We start from the raw sequence: 17,118 nt of genomic DNA on the forward strand, positions 1-17,118 counted from the left end.
TATTTATTTTTTTTTTTTTTTAAAGAGACAGGGTTTCACCATGTTGGCCAGGCTGGTCTCGAACTCCTGACCTCAGGTGATCCGCCTGCCTTGGCCTCCCAAAATGCTGGGACTACACAGGCGTGAGTCACCGCACCCAACCATGAGTGATGTTTTTAAAAGTAGTGTTCTGTTTTTATCTCAGGTGCAAAGTACTATCTAGAGGCTTGATAAAACTCAAGACCCTCTACAACGGGGTTCTCATTTACTCCCTTACCAATACCTTACACTCCTATGAGCACTGCACACTGCAGAGTGCCTTACCAATAACAACAAAATGATTAGTTTAATCCAAAGAAGCAGTATAGCAACATAGGTAAGAGCAAGGGCTGTCATCAGGCTCCCTGGGTTGAGGCAGGCCCCAGAACTTATTCAATGACCTTATATTAACTAAATTACCAGGCTAGGCACGGTGACTCAAGTCTCCAATCCCAGCACTTTGGGAAGCCAAGGTGGGTGGATCACCTGAGGTCAGAAGTTCGAGACCAGCCTGACCAATATGGTGAAACCCCGTATCTATTAAACAAACAAACATATACAAAAATTAGCTGGGCGTGGTGGCACACACCTGCTATCCCAGCTACTTGGGGGGCTGAGGCAGGAGAATTGCTTTGAACCTGGGAGGCAGACGTTGTAGTGAGCCGAGATCAGGCCACTGCATTCCAACCTGGGTGACAGAGACACTGTCTCAAAAAAAATAAATTACCAGCCTGTATCTCCCACTCCCCCACTCTATATAATCAGCATGCTTACCTGCAAGCCTGTTAAGAGGATTAATAAGCCAGGCATGGTGGCTTACACCTGTAATCCCAGCACTTTGGGAGTTCGAGGCTGGTGTATCATCTCAGGAGTTGGAAACCAGCCTGGCCAACATGGTGAAACCCTGTCTCTACTAAAAAATATTTAAAAAATTAGCCGGGCATGGTGGCAGGCCCCTGAAATCCCAGCTACTCGGGAGGCTGAGGCAGGAGAATCGCTTGTACCCGGAAGGCAGAGGTTGCAGTGAGCCAAGACAGCACCATTACACTCCAGCCTGGGCAACAAGAGCGAAACTCCATCTCAAATAAAAAAATAAAATAAAAAAGGATTAATAAGTGACAATGTGGGGCTTTAAAGGTTAACCTATTATTATAGTCAACTTTCTAAAGATAGTAATAGCCCTACATTAAGATGATCAGAACGTCCCAAAAGTGAATATTCACTCATTTGTCTTACAAACATTCACCAGGCAACTACCATATGCCAGGTAATATGCCAGGCCTGGAATATATAGTACTGAATAAACAGATATATTACAAAAGTGACACAAAAATAATCTTGTGAGGAAACTATATTTATTTATTTCTGTATTTGTTTCATCTTAACAATATGAAAAAGTAGTTTAGAGTACCTTCTTTTTTGTCACCCTGGCTAATTTCAGCATGAGGAAACACTTTTTGCAAGACTGCTAGGATGTTGTTGAAGCTTCTTTCCAGCAGTGGCCTTATGATGGGGGATAGTGCATGCCCTGAAGACATCACAGCACGTTGGGAAGCAGGCACAATATTCTGCATTGCATGGTAAAAGTCTTGAGCACTAAGCACTATTGAGGAAACATCCAGCTGCAGTTTATGACTGCTAGCATAGATCTGGGGATAACGCCTCCGCAGCGCAATCAGGGCGGCTTCAGTGCACAGGGCCTTGATATCAGCTCCACAGTAGCCTAATGCACAAAAGGAGAAGGACAGCAAAGGTACATTCATTATTCCATGCACGAACTACGTTTTGTAAATATACACATCTTTAGCTAACGTCATCATCAATACTAAATGAATAACTATGTGCAATTTTACCAGCAAAATGAAAACTAGCCATTTAAAATCACCAAACAAAACTGCTGAATAAAGGGCTGAATACTTACATTAAGATTAAAAATGTTTTGAATATTTTTAATTAACAAAAACATAAGCTAACAATATTAAAACAAGATATGTATCTTGAGTATGTCCTTGATATAAGCTCTAAAACAAAAGCCATGTATTATGTGATTAACTGATTACAATGTACAACTTTTTTTTTTTTTAAGAGACAGGGTCTCAAAAAAATAAATAAATAAGAGACAGGGTCTCACTCTGTTGCCCATCCAGGCTGGAGTGCAGTGGTGCAATCCGGCTCACTGCAACCTCTACCTCCCAGCCTCAAGCGGTCCTCCCACTTCAGCCTTCTGAGTATCTGGGACTACAGGCATGTGCCACCACACTTGTGTAATTTTTTTCTTTTCTTTTATTTATTTTTGTAGAGATGAGGTCTCACTATATTGCCTAGGCTAGTCTCAAACTCCTGGGCTCAAGTGATCCACCCACCTCGGCACCCTGAAATGCTGGGATTACAGGCATGAGCCACCACAGCTGGCCTACAACATACAACTTTCTTTATAAAAAAAAGTTTTAAAAGAATAATAGTTTCATTTCAGTCCTTCATCAATATTCACAATCATTAGGTTAGTCCTCATGACATTATACTTACTTATAAATGATTTTTTCTAATATTATTAACTTCCAAACACATATAAAATAGTATATAAACAGAAACTTCAAAAACAGAGCTATTCTACTACCAAATCTGAGTGCAACCAAGTATTAACATTCAGTTACTCCCATAATTATCATTTAAAATTGTAATTCATCTGATAGTTCCAAATATATTAAATAAGAACATTAAAAAATATTTCCATTGATTTTCCACCTTAATTTTCTTTGTTTAGTTTAAAATGACTGATAATCTAATTCTAAAGGTTATACCAACATGGGGTATTATTACCCACGTTTAATGGATGATACAATCAAACAACAGATCAAGCCCCAGTGTTTTTAAGTCATTTCATTCATCTGAATAACAAATACATACAAAAACACATGCTCTGTTGCATCCTTGTCACAAAAGGAAGAAAAGCTCAAACTAGCCACATTGCTTTTCCTGTTAGCAATTAAACTTGCATTTGGCCACAATTATCAGTTATGCCAGTAGGGGGAACCATTCGAATAGTTATAGAATATTAGACCCTAACTAAGCTCCTCAACAAACAATACCAGGTTTATTTTTATTTTATTTTTGGGAGACAGCATATCGCTCTGTTGCCCAGGCTGAAGTGCAGTGGATGATCATGGCTCACTGCAGCCTTGAGTTCCTGAGCTCAAGAAATCCTTCTGCCTCAGCCTGCTGAGTAGCTGAGACTACAGTGTGTACCATCACATCAGGCTAATTTTTTTATTTTTATTTTTGTAGAGATAGGGGTTTCACTTTGCCCAGGCTGGTCTCAAACTCCTGGCCTCAAGCAATCCTCCTGCCTCACCCTCCCAAAGTGCTGGTGTTATAGGCATAAGCCATCACATCTGGACTATTTATCTTTTTACACCTCACAATGACCTTACAGAACATTTAAATACTCAACTAAAAACGGTGATTACAAAGGAAAACTTATTAAAAGTTAGGGAAAAACTTAATATGACCTAGAAGAACTTAATTCAGAAGACTATAAGCAGATTAAGCATTAACATTGTTCCATGACAGCAATCTGTCTCACAAATAATTCTTTGGATAACCAAATTTACCACTAGTGTCTCATTTTATTTTCTATTTCTCAAAGAATAAACCTGGAAAAAAATTACCTTTTCCTTTTGCATATATACCTGTTTCATTAATTCAATAATGTATAGAACACTAGCTCAAAGTTATAAACAGTTAACAAAATAATCCAAGGATCTGATTATAGAATGTGAATTCTGTCTTCCATTTCAGAGGAAATAAGGAATATACTACCATCTTCAAACAATATAAACAATTACGTTTCTATTTCTTCTTTAAAAGGATATACACAGTTAATGAACATACTATATGATCCTATTTTAAGTGCAAAAGCCTAAGTTTAAAAAAATTAAAACTCAGAAACTATTAAGGCAAAATAAATAATTAGCCACTAGAAGGCATTTTACATAGTAAATGTTACCCATAACATTTATGTTTGCCATAACATGTTAATTACATATATAACAGCAATGTATTATTGTTCATCTTTCCCTTATTTATTCCAGACAAAGAAATGATCAATAGACCCCATTTAATGAAGTAGATTTTCACATTAATTATTATAACCAACAGACTTATAAAGGAGGAAATTTTTTTACATTAGCTTATAAGTAAGAATTACCAGTTTATATCTGTGGTTCTCACCTTGATTATCCACCTGAATAAACACTGAAACTTAAACAAAAAAAGAGATTCCCAAGCCCCACAATAAACCTAGTGAATCAGAATCTCTGGGGGCTTGATGATATGTACATTTCAAGAAAGCTTTAGAAGTGATTCTGATACACACAAAATTGAGAACTACTGATTTAACATACTTCCTTCTAAAACTTTAAAAGTGCATCATAACCATGGCTAAATGGGTTACACTTAGGGTAACCACATGTGCTGGTTAAGCCTCTTGTTCTGCCATAATTAATAGCACACCTTTTCACTCTCAAAGGGTCCTTGTTTAGACAATAAATAATATGATCATTCTAGTAATACTGAAAATATACTACAGCCTTTTAGGAGTTAAAAGTTAATATTAAAAAAAAGTATAGAGGCCGGGTGCAGTGGCTCAAGCCTGTAATCCCAGCACTTTGGGAGGCCGAGACGGGTGGATCACGAGGTCAGGAGATCGAGACCATCCTGGCTAACACGGTGAAACCTCGTCTCTACTAAAAAATACAAAAGCTAGCCGGGCGAGGTGGCGGGCGCCTGTAGTCCCAGCTACTCGGGAGGCTGAGGCAGGAGAATGGTGTGAACCCGGGAGGCGGAGCTTGCAGTGAGCTGAGATCCGGCCACTGCACTCCAGCCTGGGCCACAGAGCGAGACTCCGTCTCCAAAAAAAAAAAGTATAAACATCCCTTTCATAACCATACTAAATCTACCATTACAATTCTAATACTCTGTGAACACATTTAGATATCAAATAAAGAGCATTCCTGAATATTGCTATTAAGATAGAAATTGTTCTGAAAGACTGAAAACACAGCTACTAAAGAGGTTAGACTAGAAACAAGGTCATAACAAAATTTTATGAAGTTTTAAGTACAGCATCACACATAATGAAGGCCCACAAGATAGACACTTCATTGAGACTCTTTCATTGTTTTAGCCCTCTCATTGAAAATGGAATAGAAAAATATGATTAGAGTTGAGTGTTTCATCAATCGTAAGTTCCTACTATTTATGCAAATGTTCCTGATATCAATGTATGTTGAGTTTTCACTATGCAAAATCACACCCAATATGCATGCAAAAACCTCTAAGAACTTGGGACTTTCAAGGTAAAAGTTACCAAATCCATAACCTCTAACAAAAGGTCAGCTATCTTCACAGATGTTCATCAAGATTACACACTCTTTTATTAGGCATAAATGTCAATGAACTGAACCTATTCATGTTAAAACATGTTTGGCATACATACACTACGTGAGTTTGTAATGGATTTAAAATTACTATTTCACTCCCGTTTGAAGATCTGAATTTGTTTTTTTTCTTTTAATGTGAACCGGTTTCTCAGATGGAATGAATGTTTTAACAAAAAACAGAAGTCATTTAATTATAATGGATTTTTATGTCACTGTCCAGGAAGAAAATGGTATATAAGCAGAGTCTGCAGACATACTACCACCCCACAGAGGGGAAGAAAAACAAGGTAAGAGAAATTTATCAGTCTTGTAAGAAATTATACCATGAAAATTTAAAAACTTAAGAAACTGCCTAAAAGTTAAAAAAATCACTTGGAAAAATGAGAAGTATTGTCTTTGGAAATGCAAAAGGAAATTAAGATTCTAATATTTGGGATGAAGAATTAAACTAGAGTGTATAATATTTCAGATGGTAGACAGGATAACAGAAAGTAATTTAGAATACCTATCTCTTAGGGAATTTCCAAAATGATTTGACAACTTGACTTCCGCTTATTTCAGTTAAGGATCATTCTGTGACGAATTCACAGAAAAATCTACAAAGATTTCCCAGTCTGATCTGAACTCTAGTAAAATATCATCATATATAAAAGGGGTCTATTTTCAAAAAGGGAAAAGACTGGATTTTATACCAAATACCACCCTCTCCCATAAAGCAGCACAAGGCTTTGCAAAGGTCAAGCCAAATTAACATGAAATGTGTTTGGCGCATGCTCTCTTATACCAGGCAAAGCTTAAACTGAAGTAGTGCTGGAGAGATTTACGTTTTCTCCTCACCAGAAGATGTCGAGGTCTTTGTGGTTCAAAAGCTGAGGGATGCTGCTTCGGAGATGGAGGTCCCTGTGGATGAAGAGGATAATTTGGATGTAGCTAACTGAATGGACTAATGTTCTATTTAAGTTTTAATTATTTGATGGTGAATCACAATGATTTTTTAAATTAAGTTGTTCTTTTGGCTTTGGTAACTTTAAAGTTTTCCCGATTAAGTTATTGTTAGTGGACTTATTTGGGGATTTCTTCATAATGCTTAAAAGTTCATGAGGATTGGTTTTGTTTTTTTTTTTAATTTATATTTTCAGAGTATGAGAGGAAAACAGACAAAAGAGGGGGAAAGAATGAAGGAGAAATACCTGTGTGTATTTTCAGCTGCCTAATATTGTATGCCTTTTTATTTCAGACCTAATTAGAGTCAAAACCCTGAATTCCATCTCCTATGTGTGATCATCTGTGCAGATAAAACACTCTCACCATGTCCTAGCAGGACAGTAGCATTCATTCACTCTGTGGAGAGATCTTCCACTCTGTGAAAAATTTAAAGTTAAATTGGGAAGTTTTATATTTGGGGAAATACTACCACATACCATTAACTATTTTCTTTGAAGACCTCTCCCACCCAACTTCTTTCTAGACCACAGGAATGAAAATGAGTCCATTGTATAATCTGCAAAGTAAAAGTAAAAGGCTGCAGTCCTGCTTTGACATGGACTTTTCTCTCTCAAGTTTAAGCTATTCTTAGTAAAATTTCTAAGAGGGAATGATATTCAAAAGGAGACCCTGTATTAATATTATGGATACCCAGCACTCAGTGAAAGGCATGTTATTATTGAACTTTGTTAACTAAACACCTAATAGCAGTTAAAATTCTAATTTACAAGTACTCAAACTTTTAAGTGAAACAGTTAAAATAACTCTAAAATATAAAGGCAGAGCCAATCTATTGCACAATCAAAAACATAACTATGCTTATTCACATTCCAAACATAAGGGGAAAGGGAGGTTGAGCAGAATAAACAATGACAATCAAATAATTCAAACAGTAACACTCACCAACACATTTTCAGCCAATTCACCTAAAATGCATCTGACAATTTTGGATTCCAGTCCCTGGTATGGATCTGTAAGATGTGTTTTCTTGCCTAAGACAAAAAGCACAGATATATAAAATCTTGCCCAAGAAGAAAAGTACAGATAAAATATTATCAATCCTTCAAATATGTTAGGTGGAACAAATTTTGACTAACCATATCTCATTAAAATCTTTATTTTTAAAAAATTTAAACACCTTAGCATCTATCTACATCAACTATGATTCCAACAATAAATCTGGGAGATATGTAGTAGAGATCTTTTCTGTGTTTCACAACCTAAGACATTTAATGTTGTGATAGGTAAAGAAAATGGACTGGCAGCATATAACAACTAAGTGACTCATCTGGGACTAGAATTCAAAATTATGTTTCACTTTTCCACCATACCACTTTTACCATTTGAAAATATATGAACAAAAAACTTTCATGTTATAAAAGTTATAGTCATAATTTTAAACAAACTTTACATTTCATAGAATTTGTGGTATTATGATCAACAATGTGCAAAATAACAAGTAACTTAAACTTGAAAAAAGCTTTTAATTTGAAAAGTATTCAAGTTTAAGTAAATATCATGCATGCCAGTTGTGGTGGCTCACACCTGCAATCTCAGCACTTTGGGATGCTGAGGCGGGAGGATCGCTTGTGTCCAGGAGTTCAAGACTAGCCTGGACAACACAGTGACATCCTGTCTCTGCAAAAAAAATGTTTTTCAATTAATTGGGCATGGTGGTGCACGCCTGTGGTCCCAGGTACTCAGGAAGCTGAGGTGCGAGAGTCCCTTGAGCCTGAGAGGTCGCGGCCTGCAGTGTGCTGTGATCACGCCACTGCACTCCAGCCTGGGTGATAAGAGTGAGATCCTGTCTCAAAGGGAGAAAAGAATATATATATATCATGCATATTATTACTTTGTCAGTTAGTTGATGCTTTGGCATTTAATACATGGTACTTCAATAAATATCAATTAAATTCACTGAAAGATCAAAGTGTTATAAACAATTTTACATTGATTTCAACATTCTCTAGCTTAAATCTACAATCAAAATTTTAATGTCTTGCTTTCAAAACAAACAGAAATTTATTTTCTAAAATAGTTTTTTTGTTTTTGAGACTGAGGCTCGCTCTGTCGCCCAGGCTGAAGTGCAGTGGCATGATCTCACTCACTGCAACCTCAGCCTCCAAGGTTCAAGTGATTCTCGTGCCTCAGCCTCCTGAGTAGCTGGGATTACAGGCACTCGCCACCACACCTGGCTAATTTTTGTATGTTTAGTAGAGACAGAGTTTCACCATGTTGGCCAGGCTGGTTTTGAACTCCTGACCTCAAGTGATCCACCCTCCTCAGCCTCCCAAAGTGCTGGGATTACAGGCATGAGCCACCGTGCCCAGCCTAAAATAGTTTTCTTAACAAAACACTAACATACAAAAATCTATAATCAGCTGATACTAACCACCACCAACAGTCAGATCAGAATTTTGTTTTCACATCTGCCTTCTTTGGAGAAAATTACAACACTTTTTAAAAATTAAATATGCTTGTTCCCTCAACACTGCTATCTAAGCTTCCTGAGATACGAAAAAGTAAATTATAACCAAAATGATAACATCTTACTGACTTGATGAGGAATTTGGGGACCAGCAACAAAACAGAACAACTTCAAAGTCATCAAGATAAATCTTGCTCAAAAAGTTGACAAAATCTGGAATCAATCACTACAGTTTCAATTCCAAGTTCTAAGTTAGGCATTCAGCTATGAAAGTTAAAGCAATGATATGACACTTATTTTCTTCCAACTTGAAGTATCTGCTTGAACAGATACTAAAAAAAAAAGAAGGTCCAAAAGAAATATCAATCTAACAGCATATATATTCTGTAAGATGACATTAAGAATCTATACAAACTTCATTAGCAGCACAGGTACTGTGCTGCTAAGGGTGATTACAAGACCCTTAAAATATCAAGAACATGTAAAAAAAAAATTATGCTGGAAGATATCCCAAAAAGAGATCCATTCTTATCCTCTCATTTCCCTAAAAAGAGGTTTAAAGTAATGAAATTAATTATCAAAGGTTAGCAAGTTATTTTCAGGTCCCTAATAATGCTCTTTCCCGATATAATCCAATCAAAGTCACCTTCCTTTTGTCACACTAAAAACAAGACATGGAATGAAGAAAAAATTATTTAAATGTAGAAATCAAGAAATGTTCATTATGTATTTTACTCTATATGGCATACCAAATAGTAAGTCAAAGGGCTTCCTCTAACAGAAAATAACTTCTATTAAACATCAAAGGCAAATTCAAGCCCCTCGTTTTTCAGAATCTACAAGTACACATACAAATACATATTACTTATAACAATCATAAAAATGATGATAAAGGAAAACAAAAGAAATTAAAAGCATTATTGCATATGGAAGGTGTGTACTATTTTATGCAAATAATTAACAAAATTATTAAAATTTGAAAACAAGATTCACTTTTATTAATCTTTTACTTAATCAAATAGCAAGAGTCATGATATTCTATTGGCCAAACCACAGGACTAAGACACTGACTGGTATTACTTTAAATTAATGACCCAAATGGGTCCTTATTACTACTACCCTTAATACTTCCCTAGGTCATTCATTATGCCTTTCTCCTAGCAGACTATTTCACAGCACATCTTCGCATTCCACTGATGACCGTGCCTCCCAATTCACTGAAAAAATTGAAGCAATCAGAAAAAAACTTCCACAGATTCCCCACATCCTAATCACCAAAGATGTCCACCCATCAGCATGTGTGCCAACAATATTCTGTCTTCTCTCTATTGTCACAGATGAACTAGCCAGCTCCTACCTAAAGTCATTCATGCCACTTTTATGCTAAATCCTATCACTTTTTGCCTACTGACATCTCTCAATTTCACATAAAAATTCCCTTTTCTACTAGATTTCTTCCATCTTGAAAACAATGAAACACATTATCTTGCCCCTGCTTCCTTCAATATCATATCACCTAAATTCTTTGCTTCCCTTTGCAGAAAAACTCTTTTTAAAACATATCTAAAGCCTGTAATCCCAGCACTTTGGGAGGCCGAGACGGGCGGATCACGAGGTCAGGAGATCGAGACCATCCGGGTTAACACAGTGAAACCCCGTCTCTACTAAAAAATACAAAACACTAGCAGGGCGAGGTGGCGGGCGCCTGTAGTCCCAGCTACTTGGGAGGCTGAGGCAGGAGAATGGCGTGAACCCGGGAGGCGGAGCTTGCAGTGAGCTGAGATCCGGCCACCACACTCCAGCCTGGGCGACAGAGCGAGACTCCGTCTCAAAAAAAAAAAAATCTATATTCACTCCCTCCAATTCCTTCCCATTATCTCTTGAACTAACACACTCCAATTAAGCTTTTGCACCCACTACTAACTGAAACTGTTATCAGATTCACTGACGACCTACATAATGATAAATACAATGACCAATTTTCTGTCCTTAGCTGAATGGACTTAGCAACATGTGACATGGTTAATCACACCCTCCTCATTGATACATTTTCTTCACTTGGCTACCAGAACACCCCACTCTCTTAGTTTTCCTCTTACCTTACTGACTGCTCTGTAAGAGAGAAGACTTGGTAATCTCATCTAGTCTCAGTACCTTAAAAACTATTTAAGGGAAAAAGGTAAACAGCCAGCATAGGCCTTTCCACAGACCCAGGCCTGAGAATAATGCCCTTATATTTCAGTCTCACAAAACTGTTCGCTCGAAATGTTAGAAAGAGAAAGTTAATGTGGAAAACTATGTTCAAGATCCATGCTGTGCAATATAGTAAGCCATGAGCCAAACGATGCTATTTTATTTAAATTTTAAATTAACTAACACGAAACAAAATTTAAAATGCAGTTCTTTAGTCACAATAGCCACATTTTAAGTGCTCAATAGCCACATGTGGCTAGTGGCTACCACAATGCATGCTGCTCAAAGAACAATGCCAAAATAGAACATTTCCATCATCACAGAAAATTATATTAGACAGTGCTGTTCTAAACCTTGTTTACTGTTAAACCCTTGATTTGCGTGAACTGAACCTGGACTGTGAGGGCTGTGATTGGCATATAGACTCTGAAGCCTACTTAGCTAAGATAGTACAGAAGACAATTGGGAAATCAAGGAAATGGCTTTCCTGTGCTGTGTCTCAGAACTAAGCACATTTCCCCATGTACTGAAGAGTATAAAAGCTGTGCTTAGACTGTTGTTAGATGTCCCAAACAAAAAAGTTGATGCTTCCCCACAGTGAGGTAGACTGTACCTACTTCAGCCCTATCTGCTACAAATAAACACACCAATATGCACTCATACATTCCTGAAGGCTGCACTTGTGCAATGAAAATAATGCTGTATATGCTATGTTTCCTGTTATGACAAAGCTATATAAATCTGGTGCCAATTTAAAGCTTGTAAATTAGACTGTCAATTCAAATCTGAGTCAACTACTGGTGATTGTGGAGACTGATGTAAAACTGAGGAGCGAACTGCTCTACACAGGGAAGCCATTGCCTTTGTTTCTCTATGGTCTTCCATACAGTCCAAATCACTAAGACTTTCACATCTAGGTATATAAACCAGACATTTCACATAGCAGTCTAAGAATAAAGCTATACATATTCACATACAATATATCCTTTGCATGTATCTCTTCCTCTCAGATTTCAGTTTCTAATGAAAAGCCAGTCAGATTATACTAGTCAAACCAAGAATAATATTAAAAGTTTCAAGCCGAATTGGGGGAAAAAAAAAAAAACTTTGTATATCACATTATATAACATTTACATAATCAATGATAAACATTGCCATGTTATTATTAATACATTCTTTTAAAAAAAAACTTTATGCCATAATGAATAACGTTTGTTGCTTTTAATTAAATATAGCAATTTCTATGAAAATTTGGATACTGGGTCCTTATTCATGAACCCACTAATACTCTATAAAAAAATTATTTTATGAGAATAAAGTTACTTTGGCTAACTAGGGACACAAAAACTGCCATACAGGACAATTACTACAATCTGGAGAACTAAAGCACAAGTAAGCATCTACAGTGACCTATCAAGAGCTTTCCTCTTACTGTCTAAAAATCAAACTTTCTTATAATTGTTAATAGAAAAAAACTGCTCCATAATTACATAGGTTTTTAAAGTATTAAGTAAGATATCCTATAAGCACAAAATCTGAACAATGAAAATTCATAAAATATCACCCTCAGAACATATGCCTTATAGTAGAATTACATATAAATATTAACATATTGAAAACAAAAACTCTTACCTTTTGATCAGGCAGGTTGAAGAGGAATTCTCTGTCAAAACGACCAGGTCTCCTGAGTGCAGGATCTATAGAGTCAAGTCTGTTTGTAGCACCAATAACAACAATTTCACCCCTATTATCTAATCCATCCATAAGAGCAAGGAGGGTTGATACTATAGAGCTGTAAAATAATTTTCAGGCAAAATTTTAAAAAAGAATTGTAAACACTGCTGCTTACGATAACTTTTATGTCTTTTTTTTTTTTTTTTTGAAATGGAGTGTCACTCTGTTGCCCAGGCTGGAATGCAGTGGTGCGATCTTGGCTCACTGCAACCTCTGCCTCCTGGGTTCAAGTGATTCTCCTGCCTCAGCCTCCCGAGTAGCTGGGACTACAGGCGCACTCTACCATGCCCAGCTGATTTTTGTATTTTTAGTAGAGATGGGGTTTCACCATATTGGTCAGGCTGGTCTCGAACTCCTGACCTCAGGCAATCCACCTGCCTCGGCTTCCCAAAGTGCTGGGATTACAGACATGAACCACGGTGCCCGGCTTATCAGTCTTTAATGATAACAAAATAACTGCAGCATGATTATATTTTAATGCAGGATCAAGTTATTTACAAAAATTATTTTCAAAGGCATTCAGAAAATACAGTAAATACCCAAACCTTGGCAACCAAAAAAAAAAAAAAATGAACTTCATCAAAATTAAAACTTTTCTGCTTCAAAGGATACTATTAAGAAAGTAAAAATATAACCTAATAATATGTGTGAATCATACATTTGATAATATATATATAATAAACAATTACAACTGAACAACTAAACAATACAAAGATAAATAATAAAATTTAAAAGTAGGCAAAAGGGCCAGGCGCAGTGGTGCAATGCCTATAATCCCAGCACTTTGGGAGGCCAAGGCGGGCAGATTGCTTGAGCCCAGAAGTTTGAGATCAGCCTGCGAAACACAGCGAGACCCCATCTCTAAACAAGAAAAATATTTTTTAAAAATTAGGCAAAAAATTTGTATAGACATTTCTCCAAAGACGATATACAAAACCACATCAATAGTCATTAAGCATAAGCAAATTAAACCAAATGAGATGCCACTTCAAAACCACCAGGATGACTATAATCAGACAGACAGATAATTAACAGCTTTTGATGAGGATCTAGAGAAGCTGGAACACTCATACACTGACTGACTGGTGGGAATGTAAAATGATGTTCCTCTTTGGAAAAAGAGTATTGCAGTTCCTCTGTTAAATGTAAGAGTTACCAAATGATCCAGCAATGTCCACAAAAAAAAACTTTTACACGAATGTTCACAACACTTTTCATAATAGCCAAAAAAGTGGAAGAAACCCCAATGCCCATCAACTGATAAATAAGTAGAATAAATGTGGTATATCCATACAACGGAATAGTATTCCTCAATAAAAATAAATGAAGTACGAACAGCTAAAACAGCATGGATGAATCTTGAAATCACTTTGCTAAAGAAGCTAGACACAAAAGGCCACGTATTGTATGATTCCATGTATACAAGATATCCCGAACAGGCAAATCTATAGAAAAACAAAGTATATTAGAAGTTGCCTAGAGCTTGGAAGGATGAGGGGAAGGTTGGGAGTGATGGTAAAGGGTTTAAGGTTTCTGGGTGATGAAAATGTTCTAAAATTTATTGTAGTGATGGTTACACAACTTTGTAAATATACTGAAAGTCATTGAACTATGCAGTTTAAATGAGTGAACTAAGTTGGGCACAGTGGCTCATGCCTATAATCCCAGCACTTTGGGAGGCTGAGGCGGGTGGACTGTCTGAAGTCAGGAATTCGAGACCAGCCTGACCAACATGGTGAAACCCCATCGCTACTAAAAATACAAAAATTAGCTAGGCGCAGTGGCAGGCACCTGTAATCCAGCTACTTGGGAGGCTGAGGCAGGAGAATCACTTGAACCCGGGAGATGGAGGTTGCAGTGAGCTGAAGTTGCACCATTGTACTCCAAACTGGGTGACAAGAGCGAAACTCCATCTCGGAAAAAAAAAAAAAAAAAAAAAAAAAATGAGTGAACTGTATAGCTGTTATCATGGAGCCCTTGTGGGGGTCGCTTTTCTGGCTGGAAACCTGTGGCTGGGGGCACCTCTGCCTCAGTTTTGCTTAGACCTGCTGGGCTCATTCTGTCCACTCAACCTGACTGCGCTCAGCTCACACTACCAGCCTATATCCCATGCCTGCCGGGGCAAGCCAGGCATGGGGCAGCAAGGGGTGTTTGAGTGAGCAAGTGTGAGGTCCAGTCACTGCGCATAGTCTGGCATGCCGGCTACTGCAGCAGGGCAGGCAGCTCCAGGTATTGGCACAGGTGCTGGCTCTCTGTGAGGCTGTGGCTGGACCAGGCACACTGCAAGCAGCTTCTATGGCTGCCACTGGGGAACGTGGCGGTTCCTGGAAGCTTGCAGACTCCAGGAACCACAGGGCCCCAAAGTCACAGCCCTGGCTCGGGGAGCTCCCAAGTCTCAGCTCCCTGAAGAGTTGCAGCTCTTCTCTCCTCTTCACCCACAAAATAGCAAGCAAGGGGCATGTTTCAGCCCTGTTTGTATTACAGCTTTTTCAGCCCTGCCATTTGACAGGTCCCGAGTTCTTGTCCTGCATCCAGAAAGAACAAGGTATGCAGACAAGTGGAGGGTGAGCAAGGCGAAGAGGAGCTTTATTGAGTGACAGAATAGTTCAGAGGAGATCCTGGAGTGGGCAGCTCCTCTCCACAGGCAGGTCGTCATGTTGAGTGTTCAGCTCTCAGCACAGAGGAGGTCCTGGAGTGGGTAGCTCCTCTCTGCAGTTGGTCATCCCGGCATCTGCAGCTCTCAGCAGAGAGGTGGCCCTGGAGGGGGTAGCTCCTAACTGCAGTTGGTCTTCCTGATGTCCACTTAGCTCTGGCTGAGCCGGGGCTTTTCTGGGACTTAGAGGGAAAGAAGTGCACACCAACTGGTCCACGGGTGGCCATGGGCAGGCCCAGAAAAGGCATCACAACTTCCCACTCCAGTCTGTGGGACTGGCAGCCCAGCCCCCAACCTTCAGGCCCTCCCTAGCATGAAGGTGGGTCTCACCAGGGACCCGCCCCCTTCTGCCCAGGAGCTTTGTCTGCCTCCTGCTGCTATTCATGGTGTCCAAGCTGTTCGTGCCAAGGGGTGCCTGCAGGCCACTGCCAAGCTGCCCTCAGCCACCCCCTTGGCTTGCCTCCCATGCTCATCAGCACCCAAAGTCTGGAGGGGGCTGAGGCAGCAGGGGGTTGGCATGCAGCACTAACCCCAAGAGTGCACACAACCAGCCAGACTGCAACAATGCCCAGGCTTGGCCTCAACCTTGCTCCAAGATCAGAGCAGGCGCCGGAGTGGGGAGAGGTCAGGCAGTGGAAGCAGACACTTCTGGGCCTGCGGGGACAAGGGAGGCCTTCCCAGACCCCCAGAGTGCAGGAATGCCAGGCTCCACAGTCATGACTTGGGCAGCTGTAGCTGCACCCAGAGGGCAGGACTGCTGCCTGCTCCCAGGCCCCTGCAAGAGCACAGGGAGGCCCAGGTCCACAGCCACAACTTGGGCAGCTGCAGCTGCACCCAGGGAGCTCCCATCCCACCAACTCAAAAGGGGTGGGATTCCCATTTGTCCCCGGCTTCCACCAGCTCCGTGGAATGTGCAGCCCCAGCTACACCTCCCCACTACAGCAGGCATGATGACAGTGGCCACTCCAGATGGGCTGCTGCTGCCATCACTGTGAACTGTATCTCAATAAACCTGTTTTTCTTAAAAGAAAAAAATACAATAACTTGTTTTTAATAGATAGCAATCTAGGGGGGGGTTAAATGTCTGGAAATGTATGTGACATTTAGTTTCTTTTATATTAGATTTGCATTATCGTTATACTTTTGGACAAATTCTTTAGAATGGCTACCACTTTATGTTCAACTCAAAATTATTTTCTGCGTATTTTAGAGTAGTTTTTGAAAAGTATGACTTAAACATTTCTGAATATAAGCGTTTCATGTCTAATTATAACAGAAACTGTAGTTCTAGTAACAATGTTCTTTCTAGTGTTTTCCAACTGCTCTCATTTCTATTCCTTTACTCTTATTGCTAACACCTGCCTGAAATAACTTCTCCAATATGTTCAACATGTTAAAGAAATCATTCTCCTTCCCAAACATACTGCTCTAGTTGTGTTTCCAAAATCTATAAGTGGAATCAAAATGCTAGATACCCAGTGTATGTGTGAAGGAAGGATGTGTGATTCTTCTTTTCAAATTGAATAACTGAAAATTAGTGACCTAGGTTTCCCATTCAAGATATAAAGGGGGTGACGAGTATAAGTAGCCTCAAATATAAATTCATATTTAACCTCCAATTTTTCCTTAGTAGCTTCCAATTACAGACTGGCATTTCAAGTGTTCGT

The 17,118-nt window shown here is 38.9% G+C and overlaps 1 protein-coding gene across 1 annotated transcript in view; it reads right to left on the bottom strand.

Annotated features, from left to right (window-relative positions):
* ATAD2B (ATPase family AAA domain containing 2B) overlaps positions 1-17,118 on the bottom strand; it is a 139,735-nt gene that overhangs the window by 72,235 nt on the left and 50,382 nt on the right. Inside the window, exons 12-15 of the mRNA XM_017893318.1 lie at positions 12,697-12,856; positions 7,379-7,435; positions 6,284-6,359; positions 1,430-1,741 (exon numbers count right to left, since the gene is read on the bottom strand). Coding sequence (XP_017748807.1) covers positions 1,430-1,741; positions 6,284-6,359; positions 7,379-7,435; positions 12,697-12,856 — 605 coding nt within the window. The remainder of the gene's footprint in view (positions 1-1,429; positions 1,742-6,283; positions 6,360-7,378; positions 7,436-12,696; positions 12,857-17,118) is intronic.

The sequence above is a fragment of the Rhinopithecus bieti genome, unplaced genomic scaffold (genome assembly GCF_001698545.2).
Source record: "Rhinopithecus bieti isolate Rb0 unplaced genomic scaffold, ASM169854v2 scaffold_23816, whole genome shotgun sequence".
Taxonomy (NCBI): Eukaryota; Metazoa; Chordata; class Mammalia; order Primates; family Cercopithecidae; genus Rhinopithecus; species Rhinopithecus bieti.